Here is a 24,467-nt window from a genome sequence, read left to right on the forward strand (position 1 = left end):
GTCATGCTGGAGGGTCATGTCAGGATGAGCCTGCGGGAAGGGTACCACATGAGGAAGGAGGATGTCTTCCCTGTAACGCACAGAGTTGAGATTGCCTGCAGTGACAACAAGCTCAGTCCGATGATGCTGTGACACCGCCCCAGACGACGGACCCTCCACCTCCAAATCGATCCCGCTCCAGAGTACAGGCCTCGGTGTAACGCTCATTCCTTAAACGATAAACAGAAATCCGATCATCACCCCTGGTGAGACAAAACCGCGACTCGTCCGTGAACAGCACTTTCTGCCAGTCCTGTCTGGTCCAGCGAAGGTGAGTTTGTGCCCATAGGCGACGTTGTTGCCGGTGATGTCTGGTGAGGACCTGCCTTACAACCGGCCTACAAGCCCTATTGCAGACAGTCTGAGCACTGATGGAAGGGACTGTGCGTTCCTGGTGTAACTCGGCAGTTGTTGTTGCCATCCTGTACCTGTCCCGTAGGTGTGATGTTCAGATGGACCGGTCCTGTGCAGGTGTTGTTATACGTGGTCTGCCATGGTGAGGACGATCAGCTGTCCGTCCTGTCTCCCTGTAGCGCTGTCTTAGGCGACTCACAGTACGGACATTGCAATTTATCGCCCTGGCCACATCTGCAGTCCTCATGCCTCCTTGCAGCATGCCTAAGGCACGTTCACGCAGATGAGCAGGGACCCTTGGCATCTTTCTTTTGGTGTTTTTCCAGAGTCAGTAGAAAGGACTCTTTAATGTCCTAAGTTTTCATAACTGTGACCTTAATTGCATACCGTTTGTAAGCTGTTTTACGTCTTAGCGACCGTTCCACAGGTGCATGTTCATTAATTGTTTATGGTTCATTGAACAAGCATGGGACACAGTGTTTAAACCCTTTACAATGAAGATCTGTGAAGATTATTCGTAAAAATCAAAGTATCTTTTAAAGACTGTCCTTTTTTTGCTGTGTATGTATATATATATATATATACACACATACAGTGCCTTGCGAAGTGAGGGTGCAGGTTTTCAGTCTAGCCCTTCATTAACTTTTGAGCAGCAAAGGGAGCTGTTGCAAATGCAGTTAGAGATAGAGCGATTGAGAAATGCCAATAGACCTGAAGGACTTCCACATTTTGTTGTTTCACAGAATCTTTGTTTGTTGCCTAAATTTGAGTCAGATCCAGACACATACTTTGCTTTATTTGAGCGTATTGCGGAAGCTAGAGCTTGGTCAGATTTGGACATGACTATGTTGTTGCAATGTATACTTACAGGTAAAGCACGTGAGGATTTTACAGCACTGAGTGTAGCTGACAGTAAAGTTTTTGCTAAAGTTAAATCAGCAGTTCTGAAGGTCTACGAGCTTGTGCCAGAGGCATATCGGGTCAAGTTAAACCTGCTGTGATGGCAAGTCCTGTTGCAGCCTCTGACCACCATGGTGAGCTTTTTCAGCCACTCGTTGAGTTTGATTCTCAGTCTTCCCACTGTGATTTTTCAGCCTTTACATCAGATGGTGTCGTGTCCCTGGTAGATGGCAACCAAAATGTTTCAATCAAGATCTTAAGAGACACTGGAGCTTTAGATGATTTTATTCTGGAATCTGTTTTGCCGTTCTCTAAAGAGTCTGATACTGGCAGTTGTGTCATGGTATGGGTTTAGTTCCATTCTCTAAAGAGTCTGATACTGGCAGTTGTGTCATGGTATGTGGTATGGGTTTAGTTCCGTTCTCTAAAGAGTCTGATACTGGCAGTTGTGTAATGGTATGTGGTATGGGTTTAGTTCCGTTCTCTAAAGAGTCTGATACTGGCAGTTGTGTAATGGTATGTGGTATGGGTTTAGTTCCGTTCTCTAAAGAGTCTGATACTGGCAGTTGTGTCATGGTATGTGGTATGGGTTTAGTTCCGTTCTCTAAAGAGTCTGATACTGGCAGTTGTGTCATGGTATGTGGTATGGGTTTAGTTCCGTTCTCTAAAGAGTCTGATACTGGCAGTTGTGTCATGGTATGTGGTATGGGTTTAGTTCCGTTCTCTAAAGAGTCTGATACTGGCAGTTGTGTAATGGTATGTGGTATGGGTTTAGTTCCGTTCTCTAAAGAGTCTGATACTGGCAGTTGTGTCATGGTATGTGGTATGGGTTTAGTTCCGTTCTCTAAAGAGTCTGATACTGGCAGTTGTGTCATGGTATGTGGTATGGGTTTAGTTCCGTTCTCTAAAGAGTCTGATACTGGCAGTTGTGTAATGGTATGTGGTATGGGTTTAGTTCCGTTCTCTAAAGAGTCTGATACTGGCAGTTGTGTAATGGTATGTGGTATGGGTTTAGTTCCGTTCTCTAAAGAGTCTGATACTGGCAGTTGTGTCATGGTATGTGGTATGGGTTTAGTTCCGTTCTCTAAAGAGTCTGATACTGGCAGTTGTGTAATGGTATGTGGTATGGGTTTAGTTCCGTTCTCTAAAGAGTCTGATACTGGCAGTTGTGTAATGGTATGTGGTATGGGTTTAGTTCCGTTCTCTAAAGAGTCTGATACTGGCAGTTGTGTAATGGTATGTGGTATGGGTTTAGTTCCGTTCTCTAAAGAGTCTGATGCTAGCAGTTGTGTAATGGTATGTGGTATGGGTTTAGTTCCATTCTCTAAAGAGTCTGATACTGGCAGTTGTGTAATGGTATGTGGTATGGGTTTAGTTCCATTCTCTAAAGAGTCTGATGCTAGCAGTTGTGTAATGGTATGTGGTATGGGTTTAGTTCCATTCTCTTATCCTTTACATGAAGTTACCCTAAAATGTGGTCTGGTAGAGGGTGATGTAGATGTTGGGGTTAGACCCCAGTTGCCAGTAGAGGGAGTCCACATGATTTTGGGGAATGACTTGGCAGGTAGTAAGGTGTGGGCAGATGGCAAACTAAACATCTGTAAGAAGCAGCCTTCAGTGTCACCTGCAAGGGAATCTCCGGATCAAAACTGTGTGTATTCTCCTGAGGTATTTCCAGTTTGTGCGTTTACCCGCGCGGCCTCTCGTAAGGAGATTGAGAGTAAGCCAGAAAGTCTTGAGTTGCCAGTCAAACTCCAGACAGAACAGTTGACTAGTTCTAGAGATTCATTGATGGCTGAGCAAAAGGCTGATACTAACTTGGCTGATCTGTTTGATAAAGTTGTTCCTGATTCAGTGGTGAGGATTAGTGCCCAGTGTTATTTTCTTCTTGATGGGCTGTTGGTCAGGAAATGGGTTCCACACTATGATCAGGGTCTAGGAGAACCAGTCTTTCAAATAGTTGTACCTCCTACTTTGCGAAATAAAGTGTTGCAAACTTCACATGGTGATGTGGCATATGGGTGTTCGTAAAACTTATGATCGCGTACTTCGTTATTTTTTTCTGGCCACGTTTTAAAGCGGGATGTATCTCAGTTTATTAAAACTTATGATACGTGTCAGCGCACAAGCAAGTCAAACCAGGTTGTAAAGCCAGCACCTTGGTATCCAATACCAGCCATAGGGCAACCTTTTGAGCATCTTATTATCGATTGTGTTGGGACTTTACCAAGGTCCAAGTCAGGTCATAGCTACTTATTAACTGTTATGTGTCAAGCAACCAGATATCAGGCAGCTTTTTCCTTGCGTACCATAACTTCAAAATCAGTAGTTAAAGCGTTAACTCAATTTATTTATTTATTTCCAAAAATCATCCAGTCAGATCTTTATTTGCTCAGGTTCTCAAACAGCTTAAAGTTAAACACAAAGTCTACTGCGTTCCATGCCCAGAGCCAGGGAGCTTTGGAACGTTTTCATCAAACTTTAAAATCCTTGCTTCGTGCATACTGTACAGAACTGTCTGCAGATTGGGAGGAGGGGTTACCTTGGCTGTTACTAGCTGCTCGTGAAGTAGTGCAGGAAAGCACAGGGTTTAGCCCAAATGACTTAGTGTTTGGTCATAAGGTGCGTGGGCCTTTAGCAATGTTGCAGGATGGTTGTTTGCCTGAGGAACCACCTCAGAACCTTATTGACTATGTAAATGGTTTTAGGTTAAAGTTGTATAGGGCTGGTGAACTGGCGAAAGAAACTAAAATCTTCTCAACGGAAAATGAAACTGAAATATGACGGACAGGCTGAGCTGCGTGAGTTTAGTCCCGGTGATCGTGTACTTGCTCTTCTGCCTCTTGTAAGTTCACCATTTCAGGCAAAATATTGTGGTCCTTTCATTGTGTTGCGTAAAGTGTCAGTTCAAATCTATCTCATTGAAACCCCTGGTCATAGGAAGTCCTCTAAATTATGCCATGTGAACCTGTTAAAATGTTATCACTCCCGTGATCTAAGCAAAGTAGAAGGCACTCCAGCAGTGAGGTCAGCGTTGACTGCTGCTCCAGTCACTGCATCTTGTGGCTTTAATTTGGTGGAGGGGGAGAAGAGGACGTTAGGGTTTCAGATGAGGTCTTACAAGGTCGGTTGAAAAACTCCCAGACTTTGCAAAACCTTGGTTTTTGTAGATCATTTAGATTCTGAGAAACGTGATGAATTGGTAGCTCTTATTAGAAACTACCCTGTTTTGTTTTCTGACACTCCATCGCTAACCCACTTATTTGTCTGAGGTCCCTGCAAAATCCCAACCAGCGCCTGATGCGTTGGGCTTCGTTCTTGCAACCATTCAACCTTGATATTAGACACATTAGTGGTAAGGATAATAACATTGCTGATGCTCTGTCCCGTGCTCCTTTAAGAGACTGCGCCTCTTTCCTCTTAAATTGCTCCCCAGGTACCAGGGCTGCCGAGTTTGAGGGGCGGACAGTCAGTTGGGGGACACGGGGCTACTACTAGGAGCTGGGACCTTTTTTTTGTGGGGGGGGATTTGAATTGTTTTGAATATGTTGGAGGAATGTGGGTTGAGGGTGGGACCCTCATTTTTAGGAGGGGGGTGTCACGGCTCCTCCTCTGCATTGCAGGGGCGGTTCCTCCTGCAGGCAGAGGAGGGTCGTTAGTGATTGGAGTCACCTGGGATCAGAGTATTTAAACTGTCACTAATCACCTCTCTCTCTCCGCTCCTCCAGGTATGAACCTGTTTTTTTTAAATGTTTTTTAAATTTTTGCATAGTTTTCACTCAGTCATTCACACACACAGATTCACGCATCCATGACTTTACATACACCTTACATTATGATACTTCCACACCTCATTCCTTTTTCTTAGTTTAAAGTTAATAGTTTTGTTTACAATAAAGAAAACATTTTAATTGGCCTATACCTGTTGTTCGCGTCCCCTCATTTTTGCCACAGGCTATGAGCAGGCCTGTGACAATGTGTGATACCGTTCCATTTATTCCATTTCAGCAATTACAATGAGCCAGTCCTATCTCTCCTCCCACCAGCCTCCACTGAATTATATATGCATTAAAGGTCGACTTTGGGCAAAAATTCAAAAATAATAGCTTTAAACTGTAACTGATCAGTGCACCATTATACCAGGTAATTTAATGCTTTAAAAAAAGAGGAATAAGATATATGGCTACAGAAGTGCCATGTATTACTGATCTCTACAGCTTCTGTTCAAAAACAAATCCTGTGAAATGACAGCACATACTGGAGGAGTTACTGGCTAGCTACAGTGGCTAGGGTAGATAACAAACAAGCTATGTTGATCATAGCATAGGCAAAGGCACACCCCATTTCTGTTTGAAAATTGAGAAAGAGGGGCCTCCCGAGTGGCTCAAGGCACTGCATCGAGGTGCTTGACCTGGGTTTGATCCCAGGCTGTGTCACAATCGGCCGTGTCCAAGATCCCCATAGGGCGGAGCACAATTGGCCCAGCGTCGTCCTTGTTAGGGGAGGGTTTGGCCGGGGGGGGTTTTACTTGGCTCTTCGCGCTCTAGCGACTCTATTTGGCGGGCCGGGCGCCTGCAGGCTGATTTCGGTTGTCAGTTGAACGGTGTTTCCTCCGACAAATTGGTGTGGGTGGGTGTTAAGAAGCGCTGTTAGGCAGGTCATGTTTCGGATGACTGACGACTTGACCTTTGCTTCTCCCGAGCCCGTTGGGGAGTTGCAGTGATGAGACAAGATTTAATTGGCTATCATGAGAAGCGGGGTTTTTTCTTCTTACAAAATACATAAAAATACAATTAGAGAAAGAGGTGGACCGTTTTTCGTTCACAGATTTAAAGTGCTTTACAGGAAAGCAACAAAGAAATTAAACAATACATGAAATCAATGACAAATTATTGACAAATGAATGTCAATTGAATCAAAGCTAAATGAACACAAAGAACAAAGGAGCCGATAAGCTTATAATAGTCCAGTCAAAATGTACTGATCTGTCTAAGTAGTTATCCCTTCTGGGATAAAGACAAGCTAGAGACAGACCGGAAGTGCTGATGTTCTGACCTGTGTGAAGACGAGGGTCTCTGAGCTGCGGCTGTCCAGACTCAACACAAAGCGGATGGACTGGAAGAGCTCCTGGATGCTGGCCCTGAACAGCTCCTCCTCCATACCACAGGTCGCTCGCGAGTACAGGATCCGAGACTGGACGATAAACTTCAACAGGTACTCCAGAGCCTGCAGGGTGGACAGAGGACGAAATAGGATACAATTACCTGTAAAACACAATTATCTTTATATTATGTGTAGTGTGGTGGTTTGAGTTGGGTTGTGTTCCTTTCTTTAGGCCTTGTAATACAGTATACCTTTACATGACCACTACAGCATCAAAGAGCAAACCTTGGTATCATAATTCATGTCAGTATTCTGCAATGCAAACATATCAACACATATTGATGATTCCCTGTCATAAGATATCTCTAGTCTTCATCCATCTGGAAACCTCCCCTGATCTACCATGGCTTTAGATTATACTATTTGACATTCATGTCATATTTCCTTTCATCTATAGGCGTGAGGTCTAAACGTTCCATGTTTGGTAAAGAAATGCATGTTGGGAGTGTCTAACAGTGTGTGGGTTCACTCTGTTTGTCCAAACCTCCTCTCATGTCCTGATGTGACGTGAGCTTTACCCTCATGACCTCCTGGATGTGGTCCTGTCCGACCACCTTCGATGTGATGTGAGCCTTACCCTCATGACCTCCTGGATGTGGTCCTGTCTGACATCAGATGTGAAGGAGCCTTATCTTCAAGGCCTCCTGGATGTGGACCTGTCTGACAACCTCAGATGAGATGTGATGTGAGCCTTACCATCATGGCCTCCTGGATGTGGTCCTGTCTGACAACCTCAGATGTGATGTGAGCCTTACCATCATGGCCTCCTGGATGTGATCCTGTCTGGCAACCTCAGATGTAATGTGAGCCTTACCATCATGGCCTCCTGGATGTGATCCTGTCTGACAACAGATATGATGTGAGCCTTACCCTCATGGCCTCCTGGATGTGATCCTGTCTGACAACCTCAGCAGAGCGGTCCATGTACCACTTCAGACAGCGAATCAGCTCTCTACAAGAACACAGAGTAAAGAGTGTTAAACATGGGGTATTCCATGGCCATATAAGACAAAGAAAATGTACACTGGTGTCATAGTCAGGTCCAAGATTATTGGCACCCTTGATAAAGATATTATTATATATTATGTGTAGTGTGGTTTGAGTTTGGTTGTGTCCTTTCTTTAGGCCTTGTAATACAGTATACCTTTACATGACCACTACAGCATCAAAGAGCAAACCTCTGTGTCATAATTCATGTCAGTATTCTGCAATGCAAACATATCAACACATATTGATGATTCCCTGTCATAAGATATATCTAGTCTTCATCCATCTGGAAACCTCCCCTGATCCACTGTGGCTTCAGATTATATTGTCTAAAGTTTTATGAGTTGGAGAACACGTTGGGAGGGATCTTAGACCCTCCCTCCATACAGAATCCTTCCAGATCCTTGATTTCCTCCGGCTGCCTTCTTCAATTTAAACTGCAGGTTTTCAAGGGGTTTCAAGACCGGAGACAAGACCGGAGACTGAAATGGCCATTGTAAATGTTATTTTTTCCGGCCAATGAACCATTTCATTGTGGATTTTGATGTGTGCTTGGGGTTATTGTCTTGCTGGAAGATCCAATTGCGGCCAGGTTTTAGCCTCCTGGCCGAGGTAACCAGGTTTTTGTCCTGGTACAGAGTAAAGTTCATGACCTTAAAAAGCAAAATAGCCCCATAACATCAAAGATCCAACACCATATTTTAAAGTAGGTATGGGGTTATTTTCTGCTCATGCATTCTCATGTTGACGCCAAACCCACCACTTGTGTGAACAGGCAAAGAGCTCTATTTTCATATCATCTGACTATAGCACCGCTTCCAATCCAAGTGCCAATACCTTTAAGCAAACTCCAGGCATTTATATTTGTTGGATGACACTGGGAACACACTGGTTGAATCAATGTCGTTTCAACGTAATTTTTATGAAATTGCGTTGAACCAATGTGAAATAGACATTGAATGGACGTCTGTGCCCTGTGTGTGTGTGTGTGTATGGGGGGGGGGGAGGGGGGTGTGGAGAACACAGTGGCCTCCATCATTTTTAAGTGGAAGAAGTTTGGAACCACCAAGACTCTTCCTAGAGCTGGCTTCCTGGCCAAACTGAGCAATCGGGGGAGAAGGGCCTTGGTCAGTGATGTGACCAAGAACCCGATGGTCACTCTGACATGGCTCCAGAGTTCCTCTGTGCAGATGGGAGAAGCTTCCAGATGGACAACCATCTCTGCAGCACCACCAATTAGGCCTTTATGGTAGAATGTCCAGATGGAAGCCACTCCTTAGTAAAAGGCACATGACAGCCTGCTTGGAGTTTGCCAAAAGGCACCTAAAGACTCTCAGACCATGAGAAACAAGATTCTCTGGTCTGACAATGACATTCAGCACACAGCCAAGACAATGCAGGAGTGGCTTCGGGACAAGTCTCTGAATGTCCTTGAGTGGCCCAGCCAGAGCCCGGACTTGAACCCGATAGAACAACTCTGGAGAGACCTGAAAATAGCTGTGCAGTGAAGCTCCCCATCCAACCTGACAGAGCTTGATAAGATCTGCAGAGAAGAATGGGAGAAACTCCCCAAATACAGATGTGCCAAGCTTGTAGCGTCATCCCCAAGACGACTCGAAGCTGTAATCACTGCGAAAGGTGCTTCACAAAGTACTGAGTAAAGGGTCTGTCAACAGACCGAATACTTAAGTAAATGTGATATTATCAAAAAAAATGTTTTTGTACATTTTCAAAAATATCTAAAAACCTGTTTTTGCTTTGTCATTGGGTATTGTGTGTAGACTGATGAGAAAAAAAAACAATTTACTCTATTTTAGAATAAGGCTGTAATGTAACTGTGGAAAAAGTTAAAGGGGTCCGAATAATTTCAGAATGCACTATAGCTCAATATATTATTTATTTATTTTATACAGTCTTATTTGTTTGTCTTTATCAAGGGTGCCAATAATTTTGGACCTGACCGTAAGTGGTTCATTACTTGTAGGCCAGAGCTCCTGCAAAGTGGTTCTGTATGTATGCCTCCATAACAGGCCGGAAGTGGTAGAAACGACTGTCCCTGAGCAGGTTGATGATAAACACCTGAGTGCACAAAGACAGACAGACAGACAGGGGGGGAAACATAAGATAGGGTTTAGCCATACTGGAGAAAATATGAGTATGCTGCAGCCACACCACATGCAGTCATGCATGCATTCACGCATGTGTGCACACTCTCACACATGTGAGTCACACACATACATAAACACACACACACTACATTCCATTACATTAAATGTGGTTGGTCTCTCCACCTTGACATACCAATGACTGGAAAACCAGTGGTCCGTATTTATCTGTGTTGTCATCCAGGAGACAAAATAGTGTATCCAGGACATCTCGTAGGAACTGCAGGGGAGAAGAGCCAGCTCAATCATTAAAGCAGGGGTGTCAGACTCATTCCATGGAGGCCCTAGCGTCCACAGGTTTTTGTTTTTTCCTCTCAATTAAAGCCTAGACAACCAGGTGAGGGGAGTTGCTTACAAATTAGTGACCTTAATTCATCAGTCAAGTACAAGGGAGGAGCAAACACCCGCAGACACTCGGCCATCCGTGGAATGAGTTTGACACGTGCATTACACCATCATAGTTCTCCAAACCCAATAACATAGACTGGTCACAGATCTGTTAGTGTTTGGCCAAACAACAAAGAGGAGTCTTTCCTAGATGTATTGATTGAATAAGAGTGTTACCTTGACAATCTCCTCTCCGTTGATGTGGCGTAGTTGACCCAAGATATCTAACACCTTGTCAGGGTGGGCTTTCCAGTTCAGCAGAGCCAGGAGGTCCACTGGGAAAAGAGCAGAATAGAACAGACACAAAAACATGTGTGAAGCTCTGGGTAAAGATCAAGGCTTGTGAATTCTCTGTTATAGAGTGTGGTGAGATGTACAGTGTAGTGAGCTGGCCTTACCGTTCTGAGTGAGCTTGGTGGAGCAGAGCTGTGTGGAGACCCAGAAGGTCTCCTTGGGGTTCCTCTGGAAGGGCAGGGTGGAGGGCAGGTTGGGGCAGCTGTTGAAGTCCTCTTTACAGCAGGGCATGCTCAGGTACAGGCCCTGGTTACTGAAAGTTGTATTCTCATCACACTGGGCAACAAAGGCACAACAGAGAAACGTGTTAGATAGAAATTACAGAGAATAATGTAGAATATGTAAGCCTGTGTGTGCATGTCTGTGTCGTCTATGACCGCACCTTATAGACATAGAGCTCATGGCTCTCGTCTGACAGCGTGGTCCCATCCTCCCTCATCAGAGGAGTGAAGGCAAAACCAAACAGCTTCTTCTCCCCTTTGTCTTTAGCTGAGGAGAGACACAAAGGAATTACTGTATAGTTTATGCCATCTACACAGCATAAACAATACCAGACACAATTCTGCATTGCTATCAAGTTAATAATAACGATAACAATAATAACTTTATTTCTAAATCCTGTCCAGTGTTGTTGACATACTGGAACAGTGTCTGAACTCAAAGCGCAGATGTGATCCTCTGAAGCGGTCTATGGGGATGGGTAGTTTAATCATCTCACTCCAGCGAGGGCTGTTGTTGTGGTACAGGACAAAAGAGCGGTGTTCACTGGTGTTGGGCTCCCCACTACCCAGACTGATACAGTCCTGATGTGGGGAATAGAGAAAGGACAGGCACTCTTTAGAATGGATGGGTGGGTGAATGGATAGATAGATAGATGGATAATGGTGTAATGGTCTGTCAAATGGTTGAAATCATGAAATCCAAATCAATTACGACAAACCAACAGAAATGTTCTCTGTTACCTTGAGTGTGTCCCCATCGGCGTAAAGTACATACACAGTGACCTCAATATTTTTCTGGACACTCTTGCCCCCCCTCTCAAAGTCCCCTCGCTCCAGGGTCAGGTACAGGTCATTACGAATGTCACCTAGGATAAGGACACACAGTCAAGCCATGACAGTGTTCTGTTCTAGAGAATTCTCTCTCTACAGTGTCCCTACAGTTCAGAGGAACAGGCCTTAGAATGCCCACGAGACAATAACATCTCTACAAGTTCGAAGCCTAGGACAGAACCAAATTAATGTTTCATGTGCATGGAATTGTTAGTTTATCTTTACTTTATACTCTGTGGTTTTTGCCTTCTATAATTTACCTCAGCCTCAAGTGATCCTAAGTCTGGGATATCCCCGAACGTGGAGCTATGTATGCCTATAGGCAACGTCTTAAACTACAGCAGTCAAAGATTGCGGAAGTAAGCCATCTGGCTCGAAAAACTAAGGGATCCTGGGTAGCTCAGATAAGTGTGGACATTATGAATTAGGATGCGGCGCTGACACCAAACATTATTGTTCTTGTCAATAAAAAATGGCCCTCCTGTTCTAATATACACAGTAGCTCATAATAACTGTCTCAGCACCCCATGTGAGTCAGTGCTTAATGGAAAAGATATCAATGACTACAGTGAAAGAAGATATTGCAGTTATTTATAAGATCAGATTACTGTTATTTATATCTTTCTCATTTCCTTGGGGACAGATGAGTCACTGACAGGGGTATCGGGAGGTATTTTAAATCGGAGTGAAAGGAAGTGGAGGGTGTGTGTGTGTGTGTGTGTGTGTGTGTACTCTGTAGTATTCATCTCAATGGAACCCTAAAAGAGTGATGCCAAATGATGAAACAAACACACACTTTATGGCCCTTCACTCCTTTGACAGAATCTTTGAAGCTCTCTGTTGTTTGTTTACAAATGGTCACAGTTTAAAGACATGCTCCGGTACTTTGGCAACTAAGAAATCATTGTTTTAGTCTCCTGGATGTGTCAATGTGTTGTTCCTACATGCATAATCTATGAGAATAATTACTGTCTTACCTCATTTAGCCACAAAATCCCTAGTTTGAAAGCAACTGATTTCCCAAAGCTGTGCCACGCCATTTCCATACGTTCCCCCCCACGTGGGCCAGCCCTCTAGTAATTTGAGTTATAGCCAATGAGTGACAGAATTTGAATGACAGTTACCAAGAGGCCTGCCCAGCGTTATCCAATGAGGTTGCAGGGCAGGCCCAACGGCTCAATGGACACAGCAGAGAGAGAGAGAGCTGCCAGCCATAAGATGAGGGACAGTGTCTGACAGACCAATCAACATGCACATGTCCTCTACTGTATGCTTATTGTTATTGTTCAATGTATGGTTATTTTGGTCCTTGGTTATTGTTGTTACTGTTGTCCCGTTGACAATTTTGATTCTTATTATCTTAATATTGTAAATATCCAAAATAAGCTTTGGCAATATGTACATTGTTACGTCATGCCAATAAAGCAAATTTAATTGAGAGAGAGCGAAAGAGAGAGAACATATCTTAAATATATGTGACATAGTACGCAATTTTCGGAGACCACTTTTGGCTCGTGGGTGCTACTGTCAGAACTACTGGCTAAAAAGTATACAAAAGCACCAGAGAATCTCTTTAAGCCTCTGACCCAAATGTTGTCGAAAGTAGGAAACACCTAGCCTACATTCTCTTCAGTATAGGCCTAGCTCCTGCTGAGGGTTTATTTCAAGTGAAACATCTGATTTTGAGCATTTTGGACTGAGACTGGTTTCCAACTGTGTCAATGAAACTGGTGTCCTTCTGAACATCTGCTTATCCCCCTTTAAATAATAACTTCCCTAGAATGAAACACAAACCCTATTTGCTGGAACTCCTCCTTTCTCCCTACTGTCTACACCCTACCCTCTACTCCCTACCCTCTACCCCCTACCCTCTACCCCTACCCTCTACTCCCTATCCCCTACCCGCTACCCTCTACCCCCTACCCTCTACCCCCTACCCTCTACTCCTTTCCCCTACCCCCTACCCTCTACTCCCTATCCCCTACACCCTACCCTCTACCCCCTACCCTCTACCCCTTTCCCCTACCCCCTACCATCTACCCCCTACCCTCTACTCCCTATCCCCTACACCCTACCTTCTACCCCCTACACCCTACCCTCTACTCCCTATCCCCTACCCTCTACCCCCTACCCTCTACTCCCTACACCCTACCCTCTACTCCCTTTCCCTACCCCCCTACCCTCTACTCCCTATCCCCTACCCCCTACCCTCTACTCCCTACACCCTACACCCTACACCCTACCCTCTACTCCCTTTCCCCTACCCCCTACCCTCTACCCCTACCCTCTACTCCCTATCCCCTACACCCTACCCTCTACTCCCTTTCTCCTACCCCCTACCCCCTACCCTCTACTCCATATCCCCTACACCTTACCCTCTACCCACTACACCCTACCCTCTACTCCCTATCCCCTACCCCTACCCCTACCCTCTACTCCCTACCCTCTACTCCCTATCCCCTACACCCTCCCCTCTACTCCCTACATCCTACCCTCTACTCCCTATCCCCTACCCCCTACCTTCTACCCCTCTACCCCTACCCTCTACTCCCTATCCCCTACCCCCTACCCTCTACCCCCTACCCTCTACTCCCTACCCCCTACACCCTACCCTCTACTCCCTACACCCTAACCTCTACTCCCTATCCCCTACCAACTACTCCCTATCCCCTACTCCCTACAGCCTACCCTCTACTCCCTACACCCTAACCTCTACTCCCTATCCCCTACCAACTACTCCCTATCCCCTACCAACTACTCCCTACCCCCTACCCTCTACTCCATATCCCCGACCCTCTACTCCCTATCCCCTACCCTCTACTCCCTATCCCCTACCCTCTACTCCCTATCCCCTACCCCCTACCCTCTACCCCCTACCCTCTACTCCCTATCCCCTACACCCTACCCTCTACCCCTACACCCTACCCTCTACTCCCTACACCCTAACCTCTACTCCCTATCCCCTACCAACTACTCCCTATCCCCTACCCCCTACGCCCTACCCTCTACTCCCTATCCCCTACCCTCTACTCCCTACCCCCTACCCTCTACTCCCTATCCCTACCCCTACACCCTACCCCTACTCCCCTACCCTCTACTCCCTATCCCCTACCAACTACTCCCTATCCCCTACCCTCTACTCCCTACCCTCTACTCCCTATCCCCTACCCTCTACTCCCTACCCCCTACCCTCTACTCCCTATCCCCTACCCTCTACCCCCTACACCCTACCCTCTACCCTACCCTCTACTCCCTATCCCCTACCCTCTACTTCCTATCCCCTACCCTCTACTCCCTATCCCCTACCCTCTACTCCCTATCCCCTACCAACTACTCCCTATCCCCTACCCCTCCCTACCCCCTACCCCCTACTCCCTATCCTCTACCCCTACACCCTACCCTCTACTCCCTATCCCCTACCCCTACTCCCTATCCCCTACCCTCTACTCCCTATCCCCTACCCTCTACTCCCTATCCCCTACACCCTATCCTCTACTCCCTATCCCCTACCCTCTACTCCCTATCCCCTACACCCTACCCTCTACTCCCTACACCCTACCCTCTAATCCCTATCCCATACACCCTACCCTCTACTCCCTACACCCTACCCTCTACTCCCTACACCCTACCCTCTACCCCCTATCTCCTACCAACTACTCCCTATCCCCTACACCCTACCAACTACTCCCTACACCCTACCCTCTACTCCCTACCCTCTACCCCTATCCCCTACACCCCACCCTCTACTCCCTATCCCCTACACCCTACCCTCTACTCCCTACACCCTACCCTCTATCCCCTACCCTCTACTCCCTATCCCTACCCTCTACTCCCTATCCCTACCCTCTACTCCCTATCCCCTACCCTCTACTCCCTACACCCTACCCTCTACTCCCCCTACACCCTACCCTCTACTCCCTATCCCCTACACCCTACCCTCTACTCCCTATCCCCTACCCTCTACTCCCCATCCCCTACACCCTACCAACTACTCCCTATCCCCTACCCTCTACTCCCCATCCCCTACACCCTACCAACTACTCCCTATCCCCTACACCCTACCCTTTACTCCCTATCCCCTACCAACTACTCCCTATCCCCTACCCCTCACCTGGCATGATGACATCAGGGAAGCCCAGTTTGCGTGTGATGGCCAGAGCCCTGCTGAACACAGCCTGGTTCTCCCTCCTGATCTGATCCAGCTCCCCCCGCAGCAGCTGTAGAGAGATGATGAGGCCTGGGAAGTGATGGAGAGGGAGGGAGAGAGGGGTGAAGGGAGGAGTGAAGGAGGGAGTGAAGGAGGGGATGGAGAGGAGGAGGGAGGGGAGGGAGGAGGGAGGGAGGAGGGAGGGAGGGAGGGAGGGGAGGGAGGGAGGGAGGTATGGGAAAGAGGAAGAGAAGGGAGAGGGAGGAGAAGGGGGGGAGGGAGTGAAGGGAGGGAGTGAAGGAGGGGATGGAGAGGAGGGAGGGAGGAGGTATGGGAAAAGAGGAAGAGAAGGGAGAGGGAGGAGAAGGATAAGGGATAGAGAAAGAGAGAGGAGAGAGAGAATGAAAGAGAGAGAAAGAGAGGAGGGAGGAATAGAGGGGTATTTAAGGGACATTAGTCAGAGTGCGGGGGAGGAAGAGACAGACAGGAGCATGGATGGAGAGATAAAGTCACAGCGAGGAAAGGAGAGAGAAAAAAGGTGGGGTGGCATTAGGAATAGAAAAAGAGAGAAGGGTATGGAACAAGACAAGATGACGGAATTCAGTGACTCATATTATGCTACAGAAATATACCAGTGTGAAGCACTAGAAAGACAATACTGAGCAACATGAAGATGCATGCAATACAGACATTCTATCAGTCTAAATAAAATGGAGGTCTGTTTCAACTGACATGTGGAACCACAGAACACATTTCCTCTGCATCATCACATTGTGGATGTATCCAGTACATGTGCAGTGAAACGTCAATAATGAGAGCCCTTTCCTTCAGCTTATCCTTAATGCTGATTGACATAGTCATGGTGATCAATACGCCATTATGACAATGAATATCTGATTTAACCTTGGAGGACCTCTAAGACAGATATGGCTGGTAGCGTCTGTCTCAAAGCTGAAACGAAACGTTCTATATACTTTACCTTCTTTGTCAGTTGGTTATTCACATCCTTTAACATGTAATGCCCTAGAAGTCCATTTCAATTCACTCAATTTAGGAGACTAATTGCCATTTCAATAAAAAAAAATGGAAAAACATTTTTCTTCAATGAGGATTTCTCAAGTTCTTGAAATGGAATTCCAATTACTTCCTGAATTGATTGCCATTGAAATGGAACGGACCAAAACCCTGGCCCCAGAGGATGAATGATCATCATATGTACCATAGTTGGTGCTAGGGGCTGAGTACTTTGTGCTGGACTTCCGTATGATGTTCTCGTGGATCTGAAACCACTCGTTCTCATTATTACATCTGGAGAAAAAGAGGGAAGACAGAGAGATGATAGAGAGAAGACAGAGAAGATAGAGAGATGGTAGAGAGAATATAGAGAGAAGATGGAGAGAAGATACAGAGAAAGAGAGAAGATACAGAGAAGATAGAGAGAAGATACAGAGAAAGAGAGAAGATACAGAGAAGATACAGAGAAAGAGAGAAGATACAGAGAAGATACAGAGAAAGAGAGAAGATACAGAGAAAGAGAGAAGATACAGAGAAGATACAGAGAAAGAGAGAAGATACAGAGAAAGAGAGAAGATACAGAGAAAGAGAGAAGATACAGAGAAGATACAGAGAAGATACAGAAAAAGAGAGAAGATACAGAGAAAGAGAGAAGATACAGAGAAAGAGAGAAGATACAGAGAAAGAGAGAAGATACAGAGAAGATACAGAAAAAGAGAGAAGATACAGAGAAGATACAGAAAAAGAGAGAAGATACAGAGAAGATACAGAGAAGATACAGAGAAAGAGAGAAGATACAGAGAAGATACAGAGAAAGAGAGAAGATACAGAGAAGATACAGAGAAAGAGAGAAGATACAGAGAAAGAGAGAAGATACAGAGAAAGAGAGACGATACAGAAAAGATACAGAGAAAGAGAGAAGATACAGAGAAGATACAGAGAAAGAGAGAAGATACAGAGAAGATACAGAGAAAGAGAGAAGATACAGAGAAGATACAGAGAAAGAGAGAAGATACAGAGAAGAAAGATAGAAAATAGAGAGAAAATAGAGAGAAGCATTAATGACACACACATTAGAGGGGGAGAGATGGGGAGATGGGGACGGCTGTGTCCCTGAAGCGAAAAGATACCAGTGGGGGGACATGCTATCAAGCAGCACATTACCCCAAAAGCACAGGCCTCTAAGCTGAGCTGACAGTCAGCTCTCTCTTCTCTCCTTTCCTCCTCTATGCCCTCTCCACCAGGCTTTTTCATTACTGTAGGCCAGTGGGCCCCTGGGAGAGGAATGGGGGGAAAGCACAGGCTGGAGCCTTATTTATTTGTATTTTTTATTTAACCTTTATTTAACTAGGCAAGTCAGTTAAGAACAAAATCTTATTTACAGTGATGGCCTACCCCGGCCAAACCCAGACGACGCTGGGCCAATTGTGCGCCACCCTATGGTACTCTCAATCACGACTGGATATGATACAGCCTGGATTCGAACCAGGGACTATAGTGACGCCTCTTGCACTGAGATGCAGTGCCTAAACCGCTGCGCAACTCGGGAACCCCTTATAGGTGAAGACAGTTTAGTGGCAGCTCTGCTCTACACTCAAAACGCTGCTCGCTTTTTCCTCTGAGGAGACGTGCATAGGGCTGATAATAATCATCATCATAACAATAGTTAACGTTATACTGAAATTCATTTCTATAATTCATTTAGAGTAGAGCAAGCTCCTTTAGATGTCCTTCTGCAATGTGGATAAAAGGGCATGGAAAACAGTAGAAAACAGTAGCGTCGGGCTATCTAGACCACATCCAAAAGCCCTGACAGAGTCCTGACAGAGGAGGCCGAATGCTGAGGAAGAGGGGGAGGAGAGGAGGAGGAGAGGGGGAAGAGAGAAGGAGGATAGGAGGACGCACATGCGTTATAGCTATCTGTTGAGTCACTGCCTCAGAATGCTTAGCTCAGTGTTATTTTCCCTTCTACTACTCCTCAAACTTTGTCCTCTAACTTTGTCTAAGTGCATTTGTCTAAGTGTCATCTCCCTCCTTTCTCATACACACACACACACACTCTCTCTCTCTCTGTCTATCTCTCTGACTTGCACTCTCACACTCTCTTTCTCTCTCTCTCTCTCTGTCGCTCACTCATGCCTTCATTGCTTGGCGGGTTACAGGAGTGTCTCTTGCATGGTGCCTAACAGAGTGAGCCAGATTCCCATCACGCCAGGAGCACAATCTTAGGCCCTGGTTGAACAGATATTGATTTTCCAGAGGACACTTTATCATTATCATTCTGGTCCAAAAACAAAGCGCATCAACACAGTCAAGCCCTTGGTTGGGAACATTCACAGAACATTGGTAGAACATCATGCCTCAGTAAACACAGTGGAATTCCAACCAATGGCGCTGTCTCTGGAGTCTTTTTCACAGTCATTTTAATGGAGATATCTTTGTAAAAGGCTGATGACACATTACATTGTTAGTAGTCAGTTATTCTGGCTACTAACATCCATTTAGATGGCATCCATATTTACCAGGACTCCAGCTACATGTAGTATGTGGTGCCAGCTAAATATTGTTTTAGTATTTAGAAAAACGTTGGTTAATTGTAAATCGCTCTGGATAAAATGTAGACTGTGACTCACGTGTAAACTTTGAGTACAAAGTCCTTCTCCTCTTTGAGGTCAGTGATGGTGTGGAACACGTCACTCATGGCCAGGACAGCACAGCCATACGGTCTCCTGTACTGCACGTGGGGCAGACCCTTCTTTGAGTCATTCAACAACATACGACCTGGATACCACAACAACAAAAACAACAATGCATTAGCTCCATATGAGTAATCGCTTTCCTGGAAATCACATTGTGATATTTCTGTTACTCCGTTTCACATAGGCTTACCAGTTCGTATGACATGTGTCACAATGTACAGGTCTCTCTTCAAGTCCTTACTGCTCAGATCCTAAGGACAAAACAACCATTAACACAAAACACTGTAGCCGACTTACAGTGCATGGATGTTTCCACATTAGGTAACTACATTATTTGTTCTTGCTGTTGAATCACATAATCCATGAATCGCTAATCCAAAGCTAAAATCCTATGAATGTTTATTAGTGGCATCATGTGAGTGCGGAGAGCGAAGAGTTACCGTGAAGAGAGCGCACAGACGGTCCACTTTCTCTGGGTTCTTTGGCCCTCCATTTTTGTTTAGTCTCACCATAAACTTCTCACTAAGAAGGGAGATACAACATACAGAATATAACATGAATTAAGGCACATTGTTTTTAATTGAATCCTTATTAAAACCAGGAAGTCCCATTGAGATAAATAATCTATTTACAACGTGAAAGGAACCCTGAGCAGTCCTGTATCGTGTGTAAATAGGACACATGAGCGAAGTGACCTTGCGCTAAGGGTGACATGTTGTGAGTGGGGGGTGTGAGTACAAATAGGGCTATCTTCTGTATACCATCCCTACCTTGTCACAACACAACTGATTGGCTGAAAGGCATTAAGAAGGAAAGAAATTCCAAAAATGTACTTTGAACAAGGCACACCTGTTAATTGAAATGCATTCCAGGTGACTACCTCATGAAGCTGGTTGAGAGAATGCCAAGAGTGTGCAAAGCTGTCATCAAGGCAAAGGGTGGCTACTTTGAAGAATCTAAAATAACACTTATTTTGTTACTACATGATTCCATATGTGTTATTTCATAGTTCTGATGCCTTTACATTTATTATACTATGTAGAAAATAGTACAATAAATAAAAAACATTGAATGAGTCGGTAAGTCCAAACTTTTGACTGTTACTGTATATATTTAAAACATATATATACTGAACAGAACAATGCTACAATTTCAATGATTTTACTAAGTTAGAGTTCATATAAGGAAATCAGTCAATTGAAATACATTTATTAGGCCCTAATCTATGTATTTCACGTGACTGGGCAGAGCGCAGGGCATAGGCCTACCCACTTGGGAGCCAGGCCCAACCATTGGGGAGCAAGGCCCAGCCAATCAAAATGAGTTGTTCCCCACAAAAGGACTTTATTACAGAAATACAGAAATACTCCTCAATTTCATCAACTGTCCTGGTGGCTGGTCTCAGACGATCCCTCAGGTGAAGAATATGGGTGTGGAGGGCCTGGTCTGCGGTTGTGAGGCCGGTTGGAAGTACTGCCAATTTCTCTAAAACGACGTTGGAGACGCTTATGGTAGATAAATTAACATTCAATTCTCTGGCAACAGCGCTGGTGGAGATTCCTGCAGTCAGCATGCCAATTGCACACTCCCTCAAAATTAGGACATCTGTGGCATTATGTTGTGTGAAAAAAATGCATATTTAAGAGTGGCCTTTGATTGTCCCCAGCACAAGGTGCACCTGTGTTGTTGTTTGTGTCGCACTGCTTTGCTTTATCTTGGCCAGGTCACAGTTGTAAATGGAAACCTGTTCTCAACTAGCTTACCTGGTTAAATAAAGGTGAAATAAATCAAAAGAAAAAAAAAACACAATACACCCATACCTAGAATTTTTTGCTAATTTATAAAAGCAATAAAACTGAAATATCACATTAACATAAGTAAATGGTAAGTAAATGGTCCAAGTCCAGGCTCTGGATGGGCCACTCAAGGACATTCAGAGACTTATCCTGAAGCCACTCCTGCGTTTTCTTGGCTGTGTGCTTAGGTTTGTTGTCCTGTTGAAAGGTGAACCTTTGTCCCAGTCTGAGGTCCTGAGCGCTCTGCAGCAGGTTTTCATCAAGGAACTCTCTGTTCTTTGCGCCGTTCATCTTTGCCTCGATCCTGACTAGTCTTCCAGTCCCTGCCACTGAAAGACATTCCCACAGCATGATGATGATGCTGCCGCCACCATGCTTCACCGTAGGAATGGTTCCAGGTTTCCTCATTCAGGCCAAAGAGTTCAATCTTGATTTCATCACACCAGAGAATCTTGTTTCTCATGGTCTGATAGTCTTAAGGTGCCTTTTGGCAAACACCAAGCGGGCGGTCATGTGCCTTTTACTGAGGAGTAGATTCAATCTGGCCACTCTACCATAAAGGCCTAATTGGTGGAGTGGTGCAGTGATGGTTGTCCTTCTGGAAGGTTCTTCCATCTCCACAGAGGAACTCTAGAGCTCGGTCAGAGTGACCACCGAGTTCTTGGTCACTTATCTGACCAAGGCCCTTCTCCACCGATTGCTCAGTTTGGCCGGGGGGGCAGCTTTAGGAAGAGTCTTGGTGGTTCCAAACTTCTTCCATTTAAGAATGATGGAGGCCACTGTGTTCTATGGGACCTTAAATGCTGCAGATATGTTTGGGTACACTTCCCCATGTTTGTGCCTCGACACAATCCTGTCTCTGAGTTCTACGGACAATTCCTTCGACCTCATGGCTTGGTTTTTGCTCTGACATGCACTGTCAACTGTGGGTGTCTGTGTGTCTTTCCAAATCATGTCCAAGTAATTGAGTTTACCACCTGTGGACACCAAGTTGTAGAAACATCTCAAAGATGATCAATGGAAACAGGATGCACCTGAGCTCAATTTCGAGTCTCATAGCAAAGGGTCTGAATATTTAAACCATTTTAGGAGGGGTCTGAATACTTTCCGAAGGCACTGTACATGTCATGGGATGCTTTTCACAAGGACATATTGTTTTGCGTCAGGATTCCTGAGCATGAAACGCATATGGGATTTTCAGTGTGCTGGGTGGCTATATTAACGAAAAACTGATTCCATATGGGATCGAATGGTGGGCTTTTACACAGATGGGGTTCCATTTATCACGGGAGAGCGGCCAGTCCTCTGCACTCAAGTTCTCCCATATGGACACATTTTATGATCCACCGAGAGCAACTGGCGGCAAAAGAGCTGTGAGCACAGATCTGGGAGATATACTACAGCAGGTAACTTTGATTGTAAACTACATCAAACCACATCCACTGAGCACACGCCTGTTCACAAAACTATGTGGAAACATGGGATCAGAGCATGATGATGTTCTATTTCACACTGAGGCTTGGTGGTTATTGAGGGGAAGTGATGAAAAGATGTTTTACATTGAGAGAGGAGCTGCTGTTACTCACAATGGATATTAAAAAAACAGACTTGGTTGACTTTCTGTGTAATGAATAGAAAATAACAGAAAACAGTATCAGTATGATGACTGCTCAAATCCAACGCTTTGAAGAGCACTTTGGGATGGACCTACTTCCCAATCCGTTTCACTGTGATCCTGGCTCAGTTGACATGCCTGTAAGTGAAATGGAACAGCTGATCGAACTGTCATTTGACCGAATGCTGCAGACAACGCATTCATGGGTCACTACGGAGGATTTTCAATTCCTGACCCAAAGGGAATAAATAGTGTTCAAAAAGAACTGGGAAACTAGAAAACATCTGACTTCTGACTTCAGTGCACTTGAGAACACTGGGACCTGGGAAAGAAAATCCTTTTGAACAGTCACCCAACTCGGAATTCCAACTCGGGAACTCGTACCTCTTTCTAGAGTTCTGACTTTCCGACCTAAAGATACCTGATGTCATGCTTTGGCCTCATATTTTCCCAATTGTCTTGAAAGAACCATAAAATTCATGGTAGGCCATGGCAGTGCTTGAGGCGTCACTACAGACCCGGGTTCGATCCCAGGCTGTGTCACAGCTGGCCGTGACCGGGAGACCAATGAGGCGGCGCACAATTGGCCCAGCATTGTCCGGGTTAGGGGAGTGTCTGGCCGGCCGGGATTTCCTTATCCCATCGCACTCTAGCGACTCCTTGTGGCAGGTCGGGCACCTGCAAGCTGGTGTTTCCTCCCACACATTCTTGCGGCTGGCTTCTGGGTTGAGTGAGCAGTGTGTCAAGAAGCAGCGCAGCTTGGCAGGGTCGTGTTTCGGAGGACCCATGACGCTCGACCTTCTCCTCTCCCAAGTCTGTAGGGGAGATGCAGCGATGGGATAAGACTAACTACGAATTGGCTATCACGAAATTGTGGAGAAAAAGCAGTAAAAGTAAAAAAAGATATAATAATCAAATAAAAAATACAATGGTAGGCTACTCTTTGCCAGCTCATATCTGTGTGAAGCTGGATTCAGTGCTCTCGTCTGCATTAATACCCAATATTGATCCAGGCTGGATGTGACAGCAGAGATGAGGTGCACATTGTCGACCACGCCTCCTGACTTTGAGAAGCTCAGATGCGACACACATTCAACACACCCATCTCATTAGTGGTGGTGCGATAACAGACATTATGTCAGACTAATTTGCAATTAACTGCCCAATATTAAAAGTATGTGAGTATGAGTTGAGAAAATCAGAAATACTGTTGGAATGTTTTTCAATTGGCTGCCATAGCCCCAAATAAACAAGCAAACACCGGCTGTTAATTACATCATTTCTTTCACATGGATGGGGTCGCAAGAATTTTCAGATATGGGTTCGGGTCGTGGGCCCAAAAACTTTTGGAACCCCTGATTTAGCCAATGACACCTTCTTGATGAATAAATCCAATTAAAATGTTTGGTTGTCTCTCTATAATACTAGCCTCGTGGCTTTAGCTAGTCCAGATAGGTTCCCAATCTCCCAATCTAATAACTAGCTATCAAGCCATTTCAGACTATCAATCAAGTTAGAGTAGCTTGTCTAACTATCTTAGCTGCCATGCCTGCTGGCAAGGTTGCTAGACTTTAGAAAATACAGAAATTGCTTTAATTATTGGGTTTGAGACTATATACAAGGGTGGTAGTTGTAGCAAACTCCTACGCATACAAGTTCTTAAAGAATCAATTTGATTGATAAAATAAAATGACAATTGAACAGGCAAAGAGGTATGCTATATATTTTGTTTACATAGAAATAGCCACAATGATTATGGCGTTAGAGTGCTAGAAAAAGCTATTTTATTTTTTTGAAAAATTCAAAATTCTCTGATTTCCTATCACCCCCCCCACCCTTGTGTAATTCATGCCCT

General features: G+C 45.1%; 1 protein-coding gene across 1 annotated transcript in view; it reads right to left on the bottom strand.

Annotated features, from left to right (window-relative positions):
• The window catches only part of LOC115102025 (dedicator of cytokinesis protein 3-like), a 135,813-nt gene that overhangs the window by 16,758 nt on the left and 94,588 nt on the right, over window positions 1-24,467 (bottom strand). Inside the window, 14 exon segments of the mRNA XM_065006042.1 lie at window positions 6,349-6,519; window positions 7,327-7,408; window positions 9,422-9,522; window positions 9,745-9,828; window positions 10,173-10,270; window positions 10,394-10,565; window positions 10,672-10,778; window positions 10,930-11,092; window positions 11,252-11,376; window positions 15,453-15,578; window positions 16,708-16,796; window positions 19,136-19,283; window positions 19,392-19,452; window positions 19,642-19,723. Coding sequence (XP_064862114.1) covers window positions 6,349-6,519; window positions 7,327-7,408; window positions 9,422-9,522; window positions 9,745-9,828; window positions 10,173-10,270; window positions 10,394-10,565; window positions 10,672-10,778; window positions 10,930-11,092; window positions 11,252-11,376; window positions 15,453-15,578; window positions 16,708-16,796; window positions 19,136-19,283; window positions 19,392-19,452; window positions 19,642-19,723 — 1,609 coding nt within the window.

Source organism: Oncorhynchus nerka, linkage group LG20 (assembly GCF_034236695.1).
Source record: "Oncorhynchus nerka isolate Pitt River linkage group LG20, Oner_Uvic_2.0, whole genome shotgun sequence".
NCBI lineage: Eukaryota > Metazoa > Chordata > Actinopteri > Salmoniformes > Salmonidae > Oncorhynchus > Oncorhynchus nerka.